The following is a 22,401-nucleotide window of genomic DNA, read 5'->3' as shown; positions in this document are numbered from 1 at the left end:
ACCATTATTGCCCAAGGCCATTTTGTAACTGGGAACCGAGGGGAGAAAGGGCCAGTCAGGGAAGGAAAGTTAAGGGAGGCAAATGTGGAGCTTTTTCTCTGGACAGGGAGTTTTTTTTTGTTTGTTTGTTTTTAAACCAGTGCATGTTTGTTCAAACAGCACTTGGATTAGTGAGATTATAAGCACCCAGCACCCTGCGTTAAGTTTTTGTTATTTTTAATCTCTGAATAGGAGACAGTGTAAAACCAGGCTGGGCCAAGTATCAGGAATTCCAAGGCTGAATCTAAGCCTGATACACAGCAATGGATACTGAAGGGATTACAAAGAAAAGCCATCAGCAGTGGGAGACTTACCTGCTCAGCACCGGAAGACTTTGGAGCACAGATTACTCTTCATCCATTTGAAAACAGGACAGGGCACTTGGTCTGGCCAAGGAGGTAGAGCAGACAGGACCACACTGAGGACAAATATCCTTTGTGCCCTCCTTGGCATAGATGGTGGGGTGGGTCTCCTTGGAATGAAAGGGTTTATCTATCTCAAGAGGAACCTGAGGTTTTAACCAAGAATTGGAAGACGCCAGAAATTAAGGACTCCAGTTGAAATCAGAACTGGACCCTAGGCTCCTTATCTTTCTCTCCTCCATGCCCCCCTTGCCCATCATTATTGCTTGTGTGCCCACGCTTAATGGCAACAGGAAAAAAAAAAAAAAGATGAATCACTCAATTGCTTTTCTTTCAGAAAATAAGAGGCAGGTGTTCACATGTTCAAAATTTAAAAAGTTCCCCCAGGTACATAAAGTGGGAATTGGCCAGGTCTCTACCAGTTTTTTTTTTTTTTCAGGGGACAGGGTGTGGGCAGAAGAAACACACAGAAGGTACATTATAAGGGCAAAGGCAATGCATTAAATGGAGGGGAGACTTCCTAAGTCAAAGGAACTGCGTTTGTACAATATCCACCAATCTGGTGAAAATAAAAAAAGAGTTTGCCTGCCTTCTGAAAGCATTGTATATGTCCGTGTGCACTGAAAATCTGCTTCGGGGGCACCAGGGCTTATGAAAGGAGAGAACTGCACTACTTTTCTAAACCTACCTCCTCTGCCTCCCTGTGTGAGTGGTTACAGATACACTCCTGTGGGGGGGAGGGGGGGATGGAGCAGCACCTGGCAGAACTCAGCTAGGTTATAAAGTGAAGCTTTCCTACAGGGGTTGTCAGGGCGTCCTAGAAGTAGAACAAGGGACTATTGTGGCACAAGGAGCCCCCCATCTCTGCTCCTTTTCCTGCCAGAGCTGGGGTACAGATTTCCACTTGTTGAGTGTTCTTTGACAAATTCAAGAGTTGTGCTGGGTGAGGATATTGGGGGTGTGAACACAAACACACAAGAAATGGCAGTCCCGTGTATATTTAACAATATATATTTATATATATTTTCTAGATCAGTACATTCGGTTTTTAACTTGTTTTTTTCTTCACAAACAGAAGAACTCTGACAATAGTAGACTTTCTAAAATAAATACTATTAAAATAGAGCTTCAAAATAAATATTCTATACAAAGGAAACCTTCTGTGGTAACTTTTGTTGTGGGGTGAGAAGGAGCTACAGTGAAGAGGCAACATGAAGTAGGAAGGTAGTGGGGTGGGAACCTTGAACAGCTTTTCTGTTTGTAACACAAAACCAAACTGTGGGGCAGTGAGAAGAGAAAGCAAGGTAGGACACCACAGTTACCCACAGCAAAAATGGCAGCACAAGATTTGTCATCAACTGTCACAGTAAGCACAGGGCATGGAAATGCTTACTGAAGGCATGAACCAGAAAGCCAGTGAAGCTTGGGAGATGCCCTAGTGAATTATACAGTGCAAAGTCATGCTGCCCAGACTCCGTCAGCCATCTCCTGGGGCAGCAGGGGACACTATGAAGTTTCAAAGTGACGGAAACTGGGTGTCTGCTCCTGACCAATACCTTCCATGTTGTGCAAACTTCAGCCACTCATTAGCTAACTGGGCCCCACTCGATGTTCACTGGTGATCCACGCAGACTCCACAATTCTGGAAGAACTAGATGTTGTCACATGAAGGTCTTCCACTTCTGCTGGCTGTGAAGGGGCCCATACCAGCAGCGGAGATTGGTCTTTACCTCTTTCCAGCCAGGGACTGTGAGAAGCCTTGGTTGCACCCCGACATCCATCCAGAAGTCTTGGCTATCCTAGAGTCAGTTCTCAGGGTGCTTCTTGGAGTGTTTGGGCCTTCATAAACCCACCCTTAGGGTGGGAGCAGCCATGGCTTACTAGGACATGTGTCCTGGACCCAGGCTTGTGGACCCTACCCCCAATTCCACGCGGAACGACCACTAACCCCAGGTTGAACAGAAGTGGGAACCAGCTGGCTCTTTTCAGAAAAGGTTCAGATGAGGCATAATCCAGCCAAGCAAGCCATTGCTGATGGAAACACAGTCAGCCAGAAGCACCCAGAGAAATGGGTCGTGATTCTGAGAGTTTAGTCCCTAGTGGCCCTTGACCGGCCCCCAGGGCCCATGGGCGAGCCAGTTTTGTTTTGTTTTGTTTTGCCAAGCTGAGAAAAACATGCTGAGGACTTGCCCTGCAACAGAGCTGGGAGAACCAAAGCTGCTTCACCGCTTCCCTTTATCACTGAGCACAGGGGACACCGGCAGCTCGGCACACATCCATCTAGCAGGTTAAATGCAAACCAAAAAGAACAAGGCAAAACAGAGGGAAGAAAAAAAGAAAAAAGAAAACCCAAACTAGAAAAATCCATGTTTACAACTATGTACACAAAAATTCAGGGTTCATCAGGGGTCAGGAGGCTGTTTGTTAGGAAACAGGGTCTGTGTAGATAGAAGGTTGGTGGAGTAGGGGTGTGTGGGGGTGTGTGTACACAGCTTATGTAAATCAATTCTCCACAGAATGGGTGTGTAGAACACCAAGATCACTGAAGTGCAACTTGCAGTGGGTCAAGTTTCCCATGGAGACATTTGAGAGGGGCTCTGGGAAAAGTTCTCAGACCTTGCCAAGAGTGGACGTGTGCCCTTCCATTTGGGGGGTAACCTCTGCTCAAATATTCTGAGGAAAACATCTCCAGTCCCTTTAGTACATATCTGATACATTCAATTAGTGTAAGTGGTTGGCTGAATGTGTTTGTCCTACCATTCCCTCCTATTTGTGCAAGAACATCCATACATCCATCACAACTGTGGCAAGGGTAGCTACGTGAATCAGCCTTAGAAAACATAGATGCAATATTTCATAACTTTTTACAAGCTAGCAAATGTTATATAAATAAAGCCTAAAATAATATGACCCTCCACTCCTTTCCTCCAATCAATAAATACCTACGGTTATGATTAACTTATTCTAAATCATAAGATATTACTACTAGTCTTCAAGAAGGAAAAAAAAGTCCTCAGAAGCACTGGGTGCATGTCAATCACAGCTACCTGCCTCCTTGCCTCCTTCCTGGAAAAACGAAATGCTACAAAAGGTCTGCCTGCTGCACTTCTGGTTTCACCTGGGGTAGCTTTTCTGACCCAGACCATGTCCTCTCATGGGGGTGGGACAACACACAGAATATCACACGAAGCAAAAACCCCTGCACAACAGCTGGGGAAGGGGGAGGACCACACACAATATAGCTTTTGCATGCAACAAGTACCTACCCACTGGACGTGCTGCACTTCGAGTCCTTTAGCACCTTGAGAAAGTGAGTTGCTACGTCTTTGGGGACTGTTGGGTGGGGGTAGTGTGGCCACACAGGGAAGCAGGGCTCAATCCCAAGAAGCCCCTGGAGAATCCCCACCCCCCTTGCTCTTACTCCTCAGCCAGGGCCTCCTAACACTAAAATAGACTTTTTTTTTCATCATCTGTCTATTTACATTAAAGATACACACACAACACTGTACACAAAAGGCTATGACAGCAAGCAGCAGAATCACAAGAGAAGGAGCCCACACCCAGCTCGGCTCTACTGTCACTCTGCCAATGGGAGGTGCTGCCTCTCTTCTTTGCTCTTAAAATCCTCTTCTTGGTGGGAAGGGGGATTGTGTTCCTTGAGGTTGCTCGCCCCCCAGATTTTGAAATCAGCCCTTCCTGGGGGTGGCCCAAAAGGAAGCAAGTATTTCATTATTATTTTTTTAAACACCATTACAGCATCTGGTTTAATTGTTCTAAAAAAACGTAATGACTGGATCCAGAGACCACAGCCTCAGACTCATTGGCAAAATTATATTTGGTCTCGCATGTGCCGCCCCGGCCTTCTCTACCCATAAAAATTTCTGGAAAGGATCTGGGTAGAGAGAACCCGGGACTCATAGTGGTAGGTGAGTCTGTGACTCGGTAAGAACCAGAGGATGGTGTTATGAGCAAACACCCCTGACAGTTAGTGATGAAGCTGGAAGGGAGAAATGCGCTCTGTAGTGGCTCCTAAAATCCGTCTGCAGCTCTAGGGAGGCAGAGTGGGGAATGAGCCTCTGCTCTTAAGGGGGTCCCAAGTATATACAACAGGGATTGCCAGGGTCTTCACCTTCCCCATGGTGTTAGGGCAACCTGGGGTTGGCAGGCAGAGAAGTACGGACATCAGGGTTCCAAGCGTCTTCCTCAGAGGTCCTGGTCAGTTAATGATTCCTCCCCAGCAGCCAGAGAATGGAAGAGTGGGGAGAGGGGGAAGGAGGGACTGGGAAGGCATTCAAGCAGCTGCAACTTCCGGATATGTGTCCACATCTGTGTTCTGTCTTCTGAAAAGGAACCCTCCCCAACCCCCACCCCACACCCCTGCCACTGTCTGTCTGCCAGAGTTCCAGGACCCTGGAAAAAAAAAAAAAACAACAACCACCAAAAGAACGAAAAACAACAACCCAAAGTGCTTCTTCATCCTTTCGGGAAAGAGAGGGTGGGCAGTGGTGTCTCCATATCTTCAGAAGCTGAGGGTGGGGAGTGGGCAGACCAGCAAGGTCAGCCTCAGGACATTTAAAGCCTTTGGCCTCGCTGTGGTCTTCTCAGGTGTCAGGAAGGGAACCAGGTTTTCAGGGGCAGCGCGGGGGCTTCGACTGGAAGCGTCAGAAGGGCTTGTCTGGTCTGGTGGCCTTGGCGTCCCCGGTGGCTGCCTTGCAGATGACGCTGTTCGTATGCTTGCAGCGGCAACCAGGGCGGCGCAGGCGGTCGTAGCCGCGCTGGGCCAGCTTCACACAGCCGGTGGCAGGCAGGTAGCAGAGCAGGCACGGCAGCACCAGGGAGAGGGCCCCCATGAAGGACCAGCGGGCGCAGCAGTTGGAGCGGGAGCAGGAGCAGGGGTGGTCAGCGCAGGAGCCCTCATCGTCCTCATTGGTGCAGTGGTAGAAGATGCCTTGCACCAGGCACATGCAGGTGCCATAGTTGACCAGGGTCTGGGCAGAGCACAGGCATTCCTGGTTGCAGACCCAGCAGGAGGGCAGTGTCCGCGGGGATGCACACTCCTTGCACTTACACTTCCCACAGGCCTCACATAGCAAGAAATGCTTGTCCAGTTCGGGGGGCACTGCCAGGCCCTTGAGGTCCAGTGGTTTGCAGTGGACCACCTTGGGCTGGATGCGCACTGCCCTTGGGGAAGCCTGATCAGCCACAGGTGGTGGTGCCATGTGGTCCAAGAGCCGCTGGTCAGAGGACGTGCTGCTGCTGCTGCTCACGGAGCTGGGGCGCCCGCTGAAGGAGATCCAGTGGTGGGTGACATCCTGGTCACAGCGGGCAGGCGTTGGGGCCAACTCTGGGGGCCCACCCCGGGTCCGCTTAGGGCCAATAGGGGGCACCAGGCCAGGATTGTCTATGTAGTCATTCTCCACATGGCTGGTCTTCATTTGGTCGATGGGGAGGATGGTGAGTGGGTGTTGGAGGCGGTTGTGGGGCATACGGCTGTCAAGTAGGGGCTGGACCATGACTGAGCTGGGAGTCAAGGGGACGCTCTGTGGGATCGGGGGCTCCATTGGGCTGGAGGTCCTGGACTGTGCAGAGGAACAAGCTTCTAGGGGCCCTGGGTAGGGGGAGGTGGGGAAAAGGAAGAGAGAGTGGATTCCAGGCATCAGTACTTGGCCTGTTAACACCCCCACCCCCATCCCTTAAGGTCCTTGGGAGTACAAATGAAATGGGAACTGGATTCTCAGTGGATTCTCCAGCACTGAGGCTCAAGATGATTAATACTAACAATAGTGAGTGATAGAAACAACACTTACTCAGCACTTAATGAGCCATACGCTCTGGTAAGCTCCATGTATAATGTGTCATTGACTCTTCACTACTACTAGCCCTTCTGTAGTTACAGAAAATGGATGTTCAAATAACCTGTCCAAAGGCACACAAAATTATCAACAGAACTCAGCAGGAGTTCAAACCTAGCCCAACCAAACCCATTCTTGCAATGGCTGCAAAATATGCCCTATTTTTAAGTTTAGGTAGCCCAGTGGTTGTAAATACAGGTCTGGAATCAGATCCAAGTTTGAATTCTCACCCATCTCCCTAGCAATGTTGCTGTAAGTAAGGTTCTGTTACCTTTATGCCTTAGTTTTTTAATCTCTAAAATGGGTTCTTGTGAGGATTAAATGAGAAAAGGCTATCCACTACCTAGCGTCTTGCCTGCCAGTAATGTATCACTATTCCAGACAGCATCAGCTTAGATTTCCTGAACACCCAAAGGATTGTGTGCTGAGGATGTAGTGACCATGACAGATAGCCCCTGTGAGCTCCCATGGAGTGTATCAGCTAGATAAACAAAAGCCTTTATTTCACATAGTCACAAGAGAAGGAAGGGCTGTATGTGATGCCTCTACATCCAGGATATTAACTTATAACCACCACTTCTAAGAGCAGCAACCTCCAATGGCTAATAACCTCTGGCTAGGTGCACTTCTGACAACTTGGATGGGAAATCCTCTCGAGGGGCACTCACATCACCCATTTCCAAGTGCTGAGCTGAACATTCAGCCTAAATGCTATTTACTAGAATAGCTAAGCCAACTCTGGATCAGTTTCTAATTTCACCGAGAGAGTGCAATTTTAAGTTGGAATCCCGCCAGAGATTCAACTGCAGTGCCTGACACGGAACCCCAGGAAGTCACTTAAATCAAAGAGCGGAAACGACTTGGTTCAAATTTAGAAAGTGCACATTGTTTTCTATTAGAAGTGCCATTTCCTCGCCTGCTGACCTTTACATTGGGAATTCGGCTGGAGATCAATTTAAAGAAATAGCAGCAGAAGGCCAAGACCTCTGCCCAAGGGGACACAATTTGGAATCCAAGAGGAAGATTAGACTCTGGGAAGAGTCCACTAGTGGGTGGGGGTGTGAGACAGAACAAGAAGCGGATAGAAGGGAAAGATAATGGTATTGAAAAAAGGAACAGACCACTGAATTAATGTTACCGGACAGAGTTGGATGAATGCCCTTTCATGATACTAATGATGTTCTCATTAGGGGAACAGTCCCTGCATCTCTGCTGTCAGGTTCATGTGGCCTCAGAGTAATGCTAAGGGGGGGGGGTGTTGATAGGTTTCCATTTCTAGTTAACCCCATGCCTCTCTAGACTGGATACACAGTTGGCCTATCCCAGTACTCCAATCATAGGGGAATGATACTCTGCCCCAGGTGACTCATCCATACTTACCAATGTCTACACTGAGGAATGAGGCGGCGGGTGGAAAAAGCATTCAGAGCAACTCAATTTTATACCCCCTAACTTGGAAACGGTATTTGATTAAAGGAAAAAAAAAAAAAAAAAAAAAAAAAGGTGAAATTGTTGGGGGAAGGGCTTCTCCAAATGCTTTCTGATCTGTCTAAAAGAGCAAGCTAGCTCTCAGTGAAAAGTTCACGAAGGGGAGAAAAGGGAACTTTATCCACAAGGTTCTCATCCTGTGTTCTCATCTCATCAAGTCTTTTCCATAAGGCTCAGTGCTCAGTCAGCTGCTGTTTCCCATTTGCATAGGGCATGTATTATTGGCTTTGCTCCCATAGCTCTACCTACTTAAAAGATGCTAGGTCTTCTGTGCAGTTTTTCTCACGTGGGAGAAAGTCTGCCTAATGGCAACACCTGCCTCCTGTCTCCACATTCCCTCCAAAAGCAAGGAGAGCATCATCTTAAAATGGGAGACTCCCCTGCAGCAGAGTTACTAGCCTTAAGTGTCTGACACTTGTGCCACCAAGAATGATCATTTACCAAGGCAGCCTCCTATAGGGGCCCTGTGGATGGGGGTGAGGTCAAATATGCATCTATAGAGAGGAGTTTTTCCAAGGATCCAGGATACAGTGGGGCAGAACTTTAGGGAATGCTACCTTAGCCCACTTACTCTTTTGCAGGGGCTCCAAAGCCTTGCTTCTGCAAATGGGTTTAGGTTCAACAGACGAGCATTAGGAACCCCAGGTCCCCACCATGGGGACTTTACCTGGAGGAAAACATGTGACGGGGCACAAGAAAGGAAAATGTTGATGGAGGCATAGGATGAGACTCTCAGGTGCCAGCCAAGAGGTGCCTCAGCCTGAACCCCCAGCCCAGACAAAGACAGTGTGGTTCCCTTATTCCAGAAGCTTGGGTCATGAATGCTCAGGGTCTTGCCAACAAAACTGCCAGTGGCAGTTTGAAGGCCATTTTGCCCCATGTAGTTGGGGTTTTGTCTCTTAGAACTAGGACTGGGACTTGCCATGCTGTTGGAAAAATAAGGGTAAAGAACACACTCTTCTTCCCCCAGTTCTGTTTTTGGAATTCTTAAAAACAGCCATATTTTCTTATGGCAATGCTCAAAGATTTTAATAGGCCCTGGAATCAGAAGGCACATTAATGGAAAAGTCCCACCAGGATGCCAGGGTGGGCACAGCGCCTGTGGGCAATGGGATGTTGGCTGTCAAGATCTGGGCTTGCTGTTGGGGCCAGACATGGGGGTGGGAGCTTGGTCCATGATGACTCAGCTCTCTTGGGACATGCAACATACAAGATGGCTCCAGCAGGCATATTCCAAAATGCGTCTTCCCTATCATAACCCTGATGTCGGATTCCTCCCGGCCACTAGCTCAGCAAAAACCAGTGGCTGGCTCACAGTTGCAGTGCTCAAAACCCTCCCCCAGCCCCAATGCCTTACCTCCCCATTAGCATGGACTTCCACTACTTCCCGAGCAGACTGTTTGATAACCCCTCAGCAAGGCTAAATGAAGCCTCAAAAAAACAAAAAACAAGAAACACAAAACACAAAACCCCCAACCCTCAGTTGGTTTATAAGATCAATCTCTACTCACTGGGACACACCCAGCCTCTAGCCTAAGCAATGCTGAGGAACTTAAGTGCAGTTTAATATGTACTCCCTGCTTCCCCTGCAAGGAAGGAAGAGATTTATAATATAAATAGAGGAGAGAGGAGGCTTTGCCTCATTTAGGCTCTTTGGAAGACTGATGGTCAATTTGGAAAACTGTGGACAGAGAAACAAAGCCAGCACTCCACTTAGTCAGAGAAGCACCTCTATGGAGTTTTTTTAGGTGGCATTATTATGGATTAGCATGAGGAAAGGAAACTTTTGCCTCCACTCCCAACTTCTCATACTAAGTAATAATAATTGTGGAAGGAGCTAATATTTATGAAACCTATCTTCGAGTCAGGCTTCTGTGCTAAGCAGTCAGTGATTTTCTCATTTAATCCTTACACCATCACTTTGGAGAGTAACACCCATTCTGCAAGGAAGAAATGAAGAACAAAGGGTCATAATGCTAGTAATGTTAGTAAGTTATTGGGGCACCATTTGAATCTAGACAGCAAAGGCTCCAAGAGCCTGCTGCCTCAACCCCACAGCCCTGACTTACAGTAGCATCTAGGTATTCATGTAAAGGCAGGAAAGCACTGATCACTTTCACAAGCATGGACTCCACTAGTCTCCCCAGTCTGCCACCAGCCCTCAGGGAGCCTCAACAGGCCATTCACGGGGCTCTTAACCAAACCAGCAGGGAAATGAAGCACGCAGACAGGGGTTACATCAGACTGGCCCCCTGTGGAGGGAATTCTCACTGTGCTCTTGGGGGTGAAATCTGTCATTACAGGAAGGCCCAGAATTCAAGTTTCCAATTCAGTTTTCTTTACCATCCCTTCTGTCATCTCATACACCACTGCTTCACTAAGTGTGTTCATTTTAGTGTCACTTGTAGGATCTCATCACAAAGCAGAGTCTAAAAGGAAGCCCTGGCATGGGAAGGAATTCCCTCTCCTCTCTCCTACAAAGCTGAACTTAAGGATCCCTGGGATACATTCTCAGATGGTGCTTTCTGTTCTAGGTCTGTGGGGAAGGGAGGGAGGGGCCTGAGTAAGAGGAAGCCAGAAGCCGGTCCTAGAATACTGAATCAGCAGAATATTGCAAAGCACAGAGCACACAGTCCTGTCTTTGCCACTTGGCAGTCTGTGGCATATGTACCTGTGGGATGGGCTGAGCTTCAGGATACAGAGGCAGGCTGGCTGAAAAGAATCAAGGGGTGTGTTAAAGGTCCATGCCACCCACCCACCCCTTCCCCTTGACTTCCCCTGGGAAGAGGAGTTGGGAAATACTGACAGCTGTGCTTTCAAAACTATAGCTCTGCACATGACAGACTGGCAAGAGGCTCTGAATGAATGGGCCATTTCTGTACTGCTCTATTCAGTCTAGGCAGGTCCTCCCAGCGAAGGTTGTTTAACCCTTTATCAGTTCAGAAGAAAAGGTCTCTAGGCTGCCGGGAATCCCACCCAGATTGCCGCTTGGTTCTTTGTGACAGCATCACAGTTTAGTTAATTAAATTCCAACCAAATAATGACTTATTGCTTCAAAAAGACTTTAAAAGGTGTTTGGCGGGGTTGGGGGGAGTGGAGAGGAAAACCAAGGACCAGCCTTCCCTACACCCCACTGAGGAAGACCATCTCTGCATCTCTGAGATGCAGAGAACAGCCCCTGTGGGAGAACAAAGCATTGGCGCAGCTGGATTTGTCTGAGAATCCTTGCAGCGGCTCCCTCACCCCTCTCCAGCACCAGCATAAGGAGTTCACTAAGGAGCTCACCTCTGGCCATAATAGTTAGTTAGAGATCACAAAAGAAAACAGCTGCTTTTCATCCTTTTGTCCCACTACCAGCTAGCAGTTCCCAACCCTCTCCCTCTTCCACAACGAGTCAGTTGAGCGCGCCAAAGTCCCAGCACAAGGATTAGTGGTGGTGGTGGTGGGGTCTTGCTGTACTTGCTCTGGGCTATTCTAACTGCTTTAAATGTTGGTTTCATTGGTTATCTGCTCAGATCCCCTTAAAGAGATACTAGAAGTGAAGGGAGAGAAAAGAATGGGGCTAGAATTCCCGGCCCATATCAAAGTTTGGAGGGGAACAGAAACTTAGACCCCAAGGGAGGCCCCCCTCTCACTGACAACAAGACAATTTATCTTACTACCCTCCACCAGAGATTTCTAAGAAAAGATTCTAATCATGGATTCCTGATAACAGATTTTTGCTTCCTCCTGGGATGGGGCAGGAGATGACTCCCCACTCCTCCCAACCAGAAAAAGACTACTGGAAAAGGGAAACCACTCTCTGCAAATGGCCACCTGCCCCAGAAGGGCCTCTTCCCTTCTCCACTAGATCCAGCACATCTGTGCTCCCTCCCCAGTGCCCTTGCTTCCTCCACAGACTGTCCTTGGAAAGAACAATCATGAACACAGCTGAATGGTGTAGCCTCTTAAACCCAACCACATGTCCCGGATACATCCCCAGCCTTGTCAGCTGTCCGGATCTGCAGGGTGGCCCCAGACCCCTGAGAGCCAAGAATATCCCGCCTCTAACTTCATGCAACACTCCACATCTTCTGTGTAAGAAGTGGCTCCCTCACAACCAGCTCCTTGTATGTGCCCAGCACAGCCCACCACGACAGCCCCCTTGGGAAGTTTCTTCCCTCCATCCCTCCCTGACTGTACAAATGGAGAGACTAAAGCTCAAGCTTAGCAGGTTTCTTAGCTATTCACCTTCTCTGACCTGGCCCCAGCTTGGTCTGAAAGGAGTAATACAGTTTTCTGTATGCTGCTCTTCATCCCCTTCTTCCTCTGGCTCTTTTGAAAGACCAAAAATATATTCCAATGGGTCACTGCTTTTCTTTCTATCCAGGAGATCCAGGTTTGCCATGAGATGGAACCTTTCCACTTTTGCCATTCCCTTTCCTTAAGAACGCTTTCGTATCTACATCCCAAATCCAAATTTTTCAGCTGTATCCCTAAATCCAGGTTTGTGGAAGACTCCTGTAAGTTTTCCTCACAAGGAACTTGCAGGTCCATAGCAGCAAGGTGACAGGCACTCTGGAGTCACAACCAGATTAAATGCCTTAACTCTCTAAAGAACACTCAACTTCTAACTAAAGAAAAGGAGCTCTTTTCCAAACCTCCCTGGTACAAAATCTGGGTCATACCCAAGAGGATGGCCTGAGAAAGAAAAATGCTTGGAGGGGGGCCCCCACACTGGGGGCCAGAAGATGTCACACCCAAGGAGTTAGCATCAGGTATTGGATGCAAAGTCCCAAAGTGTTCTCAAGGGCCACTTCTGAAGGTGTTAATGGGTGTTTTTTTCTCCCTTTACTTTAAAATCACTTACTTTCAAATTTTGCTTGGAAAGGCTGCCTTCATTTGTCATTCAAGTCAGCCAGACCTCTGGGTTTACCAGAGTGGGAGTGGGGGATGGGGATGTAGATGTTGGAATGGGTAAAGAATATGCTGGACAGAGGGTGGAATACCAAAGAGCCTCATCTCTCTACCTTTTCTGTAAGCTCCAAATGATCTCCGGCCCCCAGTTTCTGTCCTGCTTAGCCAGGAATCATTCTAGGCTATGGTTCTGTCTCCTCCTACCAAGCCTAACCAAAGCTTTAAGGAAATGTTGTAATTTCAAAATGATGGTAATACAAAAAAGATAGTGGGAATGAGGATTTCCACTCCACAAAAAGGGGAATGACTCCTGGGTTCAGAATCTAAAAAAGGAAAATTAAGAGATGTCTTATGAAAGTCTTCCTCACCCTAACTGACCAAAATTTGTCCATCATAGAGATTTTGGAAATATGCCATCAAAATGCCTCCCACCAGGTACTGGCCAAATGCGGCATCTCAGTTGGTTATTGTGTGCGCTGCTCACATTAAAGGATTTGCCTGAAGCCTGCTGGCAAGTGAGGTCGCTCCCAAGGGCTGGCAAAGAGAGGAAACTGGATTTCACCACTGGACAAGTCTGCGTCTTTCCAGCCCCTCTCTTGAAACAGAGAGCTAAAGGGGTCAACTGCAGTCTTTCCTTTCCTAGTCCACCCCACACCCACAAACTAAAGATAATAAAAAACTGGACAATTCAGATGTTTTATGTTCCATTCATGTGAAGATCCAGAGAACTCTAAACATTGTGAAATCACCAGTGCAATATCGGGTAGGGCCACAGGCCAGACTGAGTTTATTAAGAGATTGATAAGGCCGTATTTCCTAAATGCTCTAGGCCTTCACCTTCCAGCTTTGTATCACCGAGAGGCTCATCAGAAAGACTGGAGAGCCTTGGTCAGCTAACCAGAAAGGCATGCACTTGCTCCTGCCCCTCCCCAAACTGGAGAGAATCACGCCACTGATTTAGAGGCAGAAAAGTGAGGTTTCCCACTGGATCTGGGCACCCCACTGAACCCACATCTTTTCTTTCAGCGCTAACCATGCCTGGGGGTTACTAGAGACTCCGTGTGCCAGAACGCAGCCTCCTGCCCTCACTCAGCCTTGGCAATATGGACGCCCATCCAGCAGCTGGTGAATGAGGCAGCCAGCAGCTTTCCCCTCTAATCACCACCATCAAGCCCCTCCAGCCCAGCTTGCTTCTCCGTCCATAACTCAGCCATCGAGCCATGCAATCATTTTCGCCTCTCTTGCCTTCTCTGCCCACAACCCCCAGCCCCAAAGAGAATTGAGAAATCTTCTTCTTGCACAAGAACAGCTACTGTCTAAATGCTTTTTGATCGTCTGCATGGAGGGGGAACTGGGCACAGCCCTGGCCCCAGTGATGAAGCCAAGCTCCAGCTGTCCTGGCTGCCCAAACCCGCCTTTTCCCCCCTTCACTGCCCCTGTGGCCTTGGAGATTCAGAATTTTCAGAACGTACCGTCTCTATCTTTCTTCTGGGTGATGTCAAGCCTGGTACCACCAAGAAGGAGGGAAAGCGGGAACCTTATCTCTACTACGCATGCAACCTCTTTCTCCAGCTCCCACACGCCCAGCGTTATGTAAACGCACCTTCAGCCCCCACCACAGCCCCAGCGCGTCCCGGCCCCGGGGCCCGGCACAGCTCAGTGCCCGGAGAAACGAGCAAAGAGGAGGCCGAAGGGCCTCTGCCCTTGCAGAGGCCGGGAAAGGGTAAGGAAACTGCAAGGCAGTTCCACAGCATAAAATGCAGCGGCAGAGCAAAGGTCAGACGGCTAAGAACCGCCTCGCCAAAGTGAGAGCAGAAATGTCCAGTCTCGGGCCATCTACGTGCTGACCATCGAGGAGAAGACAGAATGGTAGAAAACCCAGTCTGTCACGGCTCCGAAGGGAAGAGAAAAACCTACGTCGAGCATAGGCCGCTGCAGTGGGCTGGGGAGATCTGGGCAGAGCTGGCACCGTGGGCACGGAGCCCGGGGTGGGCAAGCCGCCCAGGGCAAGAGCGCCCGCCGGACCCAAAAGGTGGCTCCTGACCGAGCCCAGAGCCTCCCATTCCAACGCTCGAGGCGGGTGGTGGCAGGAGGAAAGAAACCAGGCCAGTAGCAAACTCCCGGGACACGCACGGGGCTTCCTGAGTCGCAGAGTGGGGAAGCCGGGCTTGGCAGTGCCCCGGGGTCGGAAACTCTGGTGCCAAGCTGTGAACACCCCCGGCTCTGTGCCGGCCCAGCCGAGGGCGTCAGGGAGCTGCGGCAGACCGCAGCGGCTAGAGGAGGCTCAGGGAGAGAGGGAAGAACACTGAGGCGCGCCCAGAAATAGCGCACCATTTGCCCCAGCCGGAGGGGGAGTCGTATTGCGACTCAGAGGGGGCACTTTCGGATCCCGAAACCGGCTAGGGACTTACTTTGAGGAGCCGCAGAACCACAAGCATTGCTCCACGCTTGTGTAAATCTCCGAACCCGGGCGGGTCAGACGCCGCTGTTCACGCAGACGTCGGCGGGAGAAACCGACAGGACTTCTTGCGCACCGCAGCGCCAGCTCCGCGCTGTCAGCTCCTCTCGCTGCCTCCGCGGCGGTGTTGCAACCACTGCCTGGGAAAATGGCTTTTTTATGAATGGGAGGGAAGGGTGCTCCAGTGCGCACGCGCTCCGTTCGCAATTCTATGAATGGGTGGGCACAAGAGACCCCGCACGCGCATGCGCCGCGCTCCTTTTTTTATGAATGGGGGGCCGGAAAAGAACTTAACCCCTGATTGCTGGGGCTGACTGTAGCTCCTCCAGAGGCCGTCGTTCTTTTACAAAAAGGGGTGGAGGTTGTTGTTGCTTTTTTTTCCCCCCCCAATGAATGGAGGGCGGCGGCGACTGCTGCAGCTGGCTCAGCTGCGCGGGCTGTACCCCCTCCCAGCCTGCGAGAGGAGGTAACGGCCACCTTCACGCCACTGCGGGCTTGGGCAGGAACCGTCAGTGTCGTTGGGGGTTGGGGGGCACTGTGGCCTCTGAATCCTGGGCCGAGTGCTGGGTGGGGAGAACTCACATAGATTTAGGGATCTCGATCTGCCGCAGGGGTGGGGGGCAGGGCGGGAGACGGGAAGACCCCCTGCAGGGGGCCTTATCTTTCTCTAGCCTAGGGGTGTTGGGGGGAGGGGTCGTGAAGCCGCGCTTACCAAAAACTAAGAAAATGTTAAATGTCCATAGCAAGGAAGGGCTTTGTGGGGGTTGCTTGAATGAATCCGATTCTTCCCTTGAGTAAGTACAGACCCCCCCCCACCCCCACTTCACCATTTCTTGGGTGTGGACAGAGACAGGGCCAAGGCCTCGTCCATCTCCAGTACCCCTTGCCCCCAGGCCAACGCTGGCTTCTCAGCTAGAGGCCGGGCTCAAGCCTCGAAGTGCCAAGTCCTACCCCCCACCCCCGCCATATCCCACTGTGATATTCTCAGCGCCTTTGCGCCTGCCGGCCTCAGGCTGCCCTGACTAGCTGCTCCCCTCTCCATCCCTTAGCGTTTCCCAACTCTCACGGGACGCAGGCCGGAGGAGCTACAGTCCAGCGAAGGCCACGCCCCTTTGGTGCAGTGGGAGTCTATTCCCATTGACCCCCATCAGCTGGCTACCCTCGGAGGGACGCGGGAACAGCCCAGAATTAGCCAGGTGGATGGGTGGAGCCGGCCGAGCAGAGGATGCTGCTGGAGTAGCCATAGGATTAAATAACAACAGGGTTCTTGAGCTGCGGAGGAAATAGAAATGGCCAAGGATCCTTTCTTTGCAGTTAATGATGCTGTGTGGGGTGGAGGCTATCGCATCAGCCCAGCTGTAGAAAAGAAAAGCCCTCGCCATTAGGCCCGGCTCGGGGAAGGGCCAGAGCCCTCACAACGGCAGCAGGCCCGGCCCTGGCAAGGAACGGAGGAGACTGTGGGGGGTGGGGGGGAGGGTGGGTGGAAAGTGGGGTGTGGTGGATGGCTTTAATGCCTGAGTAAGAGCTAGGCCAGGGCCTAAATCCCCCCTTAGTCTGTCTTGCTGGTGTTCTGGCTTGACCGCGAGGTTGTGAGCTGTCTTTTTCTTTCTACACCACTGAAGGACTGGGCTTGGCTGTTGTCAGAGGAACCAATGAAAGGCTTCCAGTCCAGGTCTGAGGTATGGCCTTGGGCTGGAGCTGGGTCTAGGGCTCTGGGGATGGGCCATGAGGGGGTATTTTGCAAATCTGGACCAGAATTCGAGTTCACAGAGTCTCAGTTTAAAATGTCTTCTTGCTACTCAAAGGTACCTTTGCAGCATGATTTACTTACATAGATCCTGGGGGCAGAGCCTCCCTCCCACCCGCCCAGCACTGCAGTCTTAAAGCGAAAAGAAAAACTCTTTACTAGGACAGTTGTTTAGGACCGACCTTTGCTGGTCTTGAATTAAGTGTCATTCTCATTTGTCAGATGTAGAAAGAAATTGAGGGCAAGAGTCCTATACCTGCTCAATGAATGACCTAGTAAATGATTTTCCCAGATCTTTGCAACCTAGTTCTCTCTACTTTGCTACCACCCCTTCTCAGCATCACAAACACAAAACTTGTTTTTTTGTTAAGTCATTTCAGCACACTGAACAAGGGAAGTTGGAGTAGTAATTTTTGCAGCCAGTGCTCACTCTGGGACTTGCTTGAACAATTAAAAGGATGGCAGTAAATACATCCTTTCTAAACTATCAAAAGAAAGCAGGATGGTGGTGATAGTGTGTGTTTGCTGTCCTGTTTCCTTAATTTGGAGGAATTAGTCAAGAGACAGATGGGGTTCCATTCCTGGTCTTTTCTTAGCTTTCTGAAGGATGAGGTGAAGAAACCACAGCCCTGGTGATATGGTGAGAGGATGGAGGAGCCTCCAGTCCTGGGCTTGGCAGAGCCTCTGATTTGTAAGTGGAGTGTGATTCAGAGTGTCTGGGAGGTAAATAAGGATTATATTCTGCCTCTCCTTGGAACCTAAAGAGAGGTTTGGGGCAGATGTTACAAGAAATGTGTTCATTCATTCATTCATTCATGCATTTGCATATTATTCTGAGTAGGAGTCTGCCCTGACTCTGGGGACTCAGTGGTAAGAGACAGACAGTGTTCCCTGCCCTTGTGAAGCTCACAATCTTGAGGAGACAGGCAGACTGAGCAATTTGAGGCTGTGATAAGTTTTGGGAGAGGGACTGTGTTGAGACCTGAAATCTGAGAAGCGGTGAGCCTGAGGGAGGAGACAAGTTGGTCTGAGGGAGCCTGGTGGAAGCCCTGTGTGGGAAAGACCTGACGTGGAAGGGCAGACAGTAGGCCTCTGCGGCCACAGCTTGGCAAACAAGGTGGAAGTTGGCCTGGTGAGGAGTTCATATACTATCCTCTTAAGGCTTTTAAGCAGCATCATGGCACATTCTGTTTTGTGTTCTAAACCTCTGAGCAGCCCAGAGGCCAGTGGCTAGGGGTGAGGGGACAAAGTGAAAGGTGACAGGGGAATGCACGATGTTTGGTCCTGGTAGGCTGAAGGTGCCAAATTTGTTCTTTTGGATTGGGTGGCCAGTAGGCCTTGCATTTTTTTCTCTTCTACTTCATCTGACTTTGTTTACTCCTAAGGGACTGTCTCCTGCCCAGGTATAACTTTTCTGTTAGAGGCAGATCCTAAGGGCCCTGCGTTCTTGCTTGTGCTAATTACAGTCCTCTCGCCCCCACGTCAATGTAAACATTTTCAACCCTACCAGATCATGGCCAGGGGAGGAGAGTGGCTTCACTTCTGGGCTTGGCCCTCTTATTAAGCCCCTGGCCTTGCCAAGACCTGGAAGTTGAGTTAGTGGGAGTTAGGAGAGGCAGGAATTCCAATTCAATGACTGACATTCATGGAGCACTTGCTATGTACCATGCCTGTGCTCAGCATGTTTTCATATGTACTGTTGCTTTAAAAAACTGTATTCTGGGTCTTAATACCCTCCTTGTTTGTCAGATAAGAGGTCAGAGGCTATGTTTTAACTATTTAATTCCACCAAAAATTATTATGCACTTCCTGTGAGTCAGGCACAGTGCCAGGTGTTGGGGTTATAGTGATAAAAGAGACAGACACAATTTTTGCCTTTATAGAGCTCTCAGTCAGTGGTTAGGGGGCCAGGGCAGGGTGGGGGGTGAGGTGTGCTTTCCCCTATAATCTTCCATCAGTGCCCTCATTCATTTCTATATTCACTTGACATTTCTCAGCCTTATTGTGTGTACTAAGCACTGGAAACCAAGCCCCTTAACCCAAATAGATTACCTGCTTCCCCTGTAGTCAAGTAAGGGACAGAAGACATTAAACAAACAATTGATGGAAGACTGATTTAATTACAGTTAACATCAGCAATAGAGAGTGCAGAGAGCCAAGTAGAGGGACAGAGCCTAGGGGCTTTGGAGAAGTTTTCCTGCAGCTCAGATCTGCAGAATGCAGTCTCTGTCAAGCTGGGCTCAGTGGCAGAAGGCTCAGACACAGGAAGAAGTCTCAAGGACTGTTAGAGTAACTGAAGATAGGTTGGGGTACCCTAGTCCTTAAGGAAGGGATGGTATGTCAGGCCTGAGTTAGAGCCCTGCTCTGGCCCTAGCTCCTAGGCTTTCTGGCTCAGTGTGTTCATTTGTTTCAGTTTTGAAGGCTCGAGACCTTGAAAGACAGATGTGCAGATACTGAGCACAGACTGCTGAGGTTCAGTCCTACCCGTACAAGCCTTGAACAAGTGATCCAAACTTCATGTATCTCAGTTTCCCCCTCTGTAATATGAAAACTAATAGTAGTGCTTACCACAGAGGGTTGAGGGGAACTTGAATGGAAAAATGTACATAAAGCCCTTAGAACAGCGTCTGGCAAATTGTAAACACCAAATATGCATTTAGGTATTATTCAACATACTCGGCCATTTTGGTGCAAGGAATGAGTTAGAATTTTCTTTTTCTTAAAGATTTATTTATTTATTTATTTATTTATTTGACAGACAGAGATTACAAGTAGGCAGAGAGGCAGGCAGAGAGAGGGGAGGAAGCAGGCTCCCCGCTGAGCAGAGAGCCCAATGTGGGACTCCATCCCAGGACCTTGGGATCATGACCTGAGCTGAAGGCAGAGGCTTTAGCTCCCTGAGCCACCCAGGCGCCCCATGAGTTAGAATTTTAAGAGGAGTCCATTTCATGGGGATGTATCAAAACCTCAGAAAGAGAAAAATAATCTAAACTGTGCACAATGTTTTAATTGTTAATAAACAGTTAAAACAGTAATACTGTGGCTGTCATCACTGACTTAACTAGTACAGTTTTGCAGAACAAAATTATGGTATTTTCAGCTGTGTGGCTCGGTATCTTAAATAGTTCACCCAGGAGTTGCTTTTAATCATAGCCAAAATTGATGCTTGAACTTCCATGGTAGCACATGTGTGATATAATGCTGAATGTATGCTGCATGATGATTCTGTTCTATTAAGCACTTGGTGACTTTGCATAATTCTTAATCTCTTCAAGCCTCCATTGTAAAAAAGGGGATGATGGCACAATATCTGCTTCAGAGAGTTGTGAGCACTAAAGGTGATGTGTTTCAAGTAACTTAGCTCAGAACCAAGTGCATAGAGATCTTTGTGGTCCTTGATAATAATAAACCTGTGTGACAGGATTATTTTAAGATTTTAAGTTGGTTGTGATAATACAGGTCTCTGGTTTCCTTTGCCCCATTTTTCCTACAAGACCCTTGATTTTCACTGTTTGCTGAGCAGGGCAATAGAATTGTATGAGAAAAAAAGCATTCCAGAAGACCTCACGTAATCCAAGAACAATTTCCTCATAGGTATGAATGTGAAGTCAGATTTGCATGCTATCAGTTTTGGCTACGGAGTCAAGATTTTTGTGAATATACTTCTGTGGCACAAGAATATATTCTTGTGAATGTATTTCAGATTTGCCATAGTTCAAAGTCACATAAAATGCAAGCACACTGTTCATTTCAGGTGTGGGAGCTAAATCAAAAGCAACTTTTGAGAGTAATGAACAGAAAGAGAAGGGAAAAAATGTCCAAGAATAGCCCCCTTGGTCCTTGCTTGCAAATCACAGAAATTCCCTAGTAACATTGAAAAATCAGGTGATAGAGTAGTTAGCAACTTCTGGCTTTAGGAATAAACAGACTTAGACTTTGTCCAAAGTAATTGGACACTTAATTATTGATGGATCTCAGGTGAGATCCTTTACACCCTCAATCATATCTATATAACAGGCATGATGATTCATTCTTACTCTGTACAGTGGTTCACGTAAATACCTCATAAATGCTTCAGTCCCTCATATAACAGAATGGGCACCCTGGGAAAACACAGGGACAAGGAATGAATGTCTAGACTTGGGGGTTCAGCAACTTTCTGAAGGTCCCTCTTGCTTCAGGAGAGCAATAGGGACTGTGTCCTTCTTTCTGAATGACAGTTGTGCTTCTGGCCACCTTTTCTTCCCTGACATCCATTGATGCCACTTCATTGGTCATTTATTCGTTTTCTCATCATTCAACCAATATTTAAACACTTTCCAAGTCCCAGGTGCCATGCCAGTTCCTGAGAATACAAGAGTAAAGAAATTTTAGGAATCCGCTGTTCTAATACAGCTTAGCCTATCTAATGGGGGGTGGGGGGGCACAGATAATCAAAAGTAAACACCAAATAATAATAATTTTAGATGTTGGTTAAATCTACAAAAGTAATAACAAAGGGATGTGACTATGGTTGGGGGATGGAGCTGGCCCCTTTAGGGAGGATGGGGAAAGCCTCTCTGGGCAGTCTGAAGGCTGAGGAGCTAGAGTCATGGAAATGCCTAGGAAGGAGGGCGGCTTGAGTACAGACACTAGGGCAAGCGAGAACGGATGTGTTTCAGGAACACTGACACCTTGGGCCCAAGGCTGGAGTTGCTCATCTCTGCTTTAGGACATTCTGGCTTCCTCCAGCTGACTTGCATCATATTGGGGCTGGCCCAGGCGATGGACTCTGGAGTACACAGCCAAATGCACCAGCCTCAGGCCCTGGGGGAGAATTTACAACCATCCTGAGCCTGTTTACCACCTGCCAAGGAGTCCTTGGAAGGCATAGGCTCTTTCTCAAAACCACTTTTTACGGAGCTGTGTACAAAGCAATTCAACCAGATAGGATTTTTTTTCTTTAAGTAATCTTTTTTTTAAAGTATAGCATATTAATTAAACACATGAAATTGCCGATATTCAGCCATTCTCACGTACAAAGATGGCAATTTTATGCAATTCAACATAAATTTCATGTGATTCAGCATTGCATAAATCAAGTGTACAACTCAGTGAAATTTTCCCAAAATGAACACAACTATGGAATTAGTGGACAGGTCAAGAAAGAAAACACTACAGTGTTCTGGAAGCCACATTCATGCTCTTCCCATCCCCAACCACCACCATACCCCACCTCTACCCACAATAGTAATCACTATCTTGACTTTTAGGATGATCTTTCTATAAATGGAATTGTATAGGAGATAACCTTTTTTTGTGTAAGATTCTTCCATGTGGTTGATTATAGTTAGTTTCTTTTTCATTGCTGTCTACTATTTTGCTCCATAATTGCACTGCAGTATATTTATTCATACTACTTTTGATGAATATATATATTGTTTCCAGTGTTTACTTTTTTTTTAAGATTTCATATTATTTTTTGACACAAAGAGCACAAGCTGGGGATAGAGGCAGAGGGAGAGGGACAAGCAGACTCTCCGGTGAGCCCAGGCCCTGCGTGGGAGTTGATTCCAGGGC

The 22,401-nt window shown here is 48.4% G+C and overlaps 1 protein-coding gene across 1 annotated transcript; it reads right to left on the bottom strand.

The window, feature by feature from the left end:
* Nucleotides 1-1,396: 1,396 nt before the first annotated feature.
* SPRY4 (sprouty RTK signaling antagonist 4) lies at nt 1,397-15,265 on the bottom strand. The gene is made up of 2 exons (XM_004744726.3): nt 15,049-15,265; nt 1,397-6,009 (listed from the first exon to the last, which is right to left on the bottom strand). Exon 2 carries the CDS (start codon nt 5,960-5,962, stop codon nt 5,063-5,065), a length of 900 nt encoding a protein of 299 aa, XP_004744783.1. The 5' UTR covers nt 5,963-6,009; nt 15,049-15,265; the 3' UTR covers nt 1,397-5,062.
* Between the last annotated feature and the right edge of the window lie 7,136 nt (nt 15,266-22,401).

Source organism: Mustela putorius, unplaced genomic scaffold, assembly GCF_011764305.1.
Source record: "Mustela putorius furo isolate JIRA1106 unplaced genomic scaffold, ASM1176430v1.1 tig00000145_pilon_pilon_pilon, whole genome shotgun sequence".
In the NCBI taxonomy this organism is placed as follows: Eukaryota; Metazoa; Chordata; class Mammalia; order Carnivora; family Mustelidae; genus Mustela; species Mustela putorius.
Note: the sequence above shows the minus strand (reverse complement) of the source record. Positions and strands in the feature narration are given on the sequence as shown.

What these genes read in the sequence shown, in the direction of transcription:
- SPRY4 (XM_004744726.3), bottom strand. Translation starts at nt 5,962, where the DNA reads ATGGAGCCCCCGATCCCACAGAGCGTCCCCTTGACTCCCAGCTCAGTC.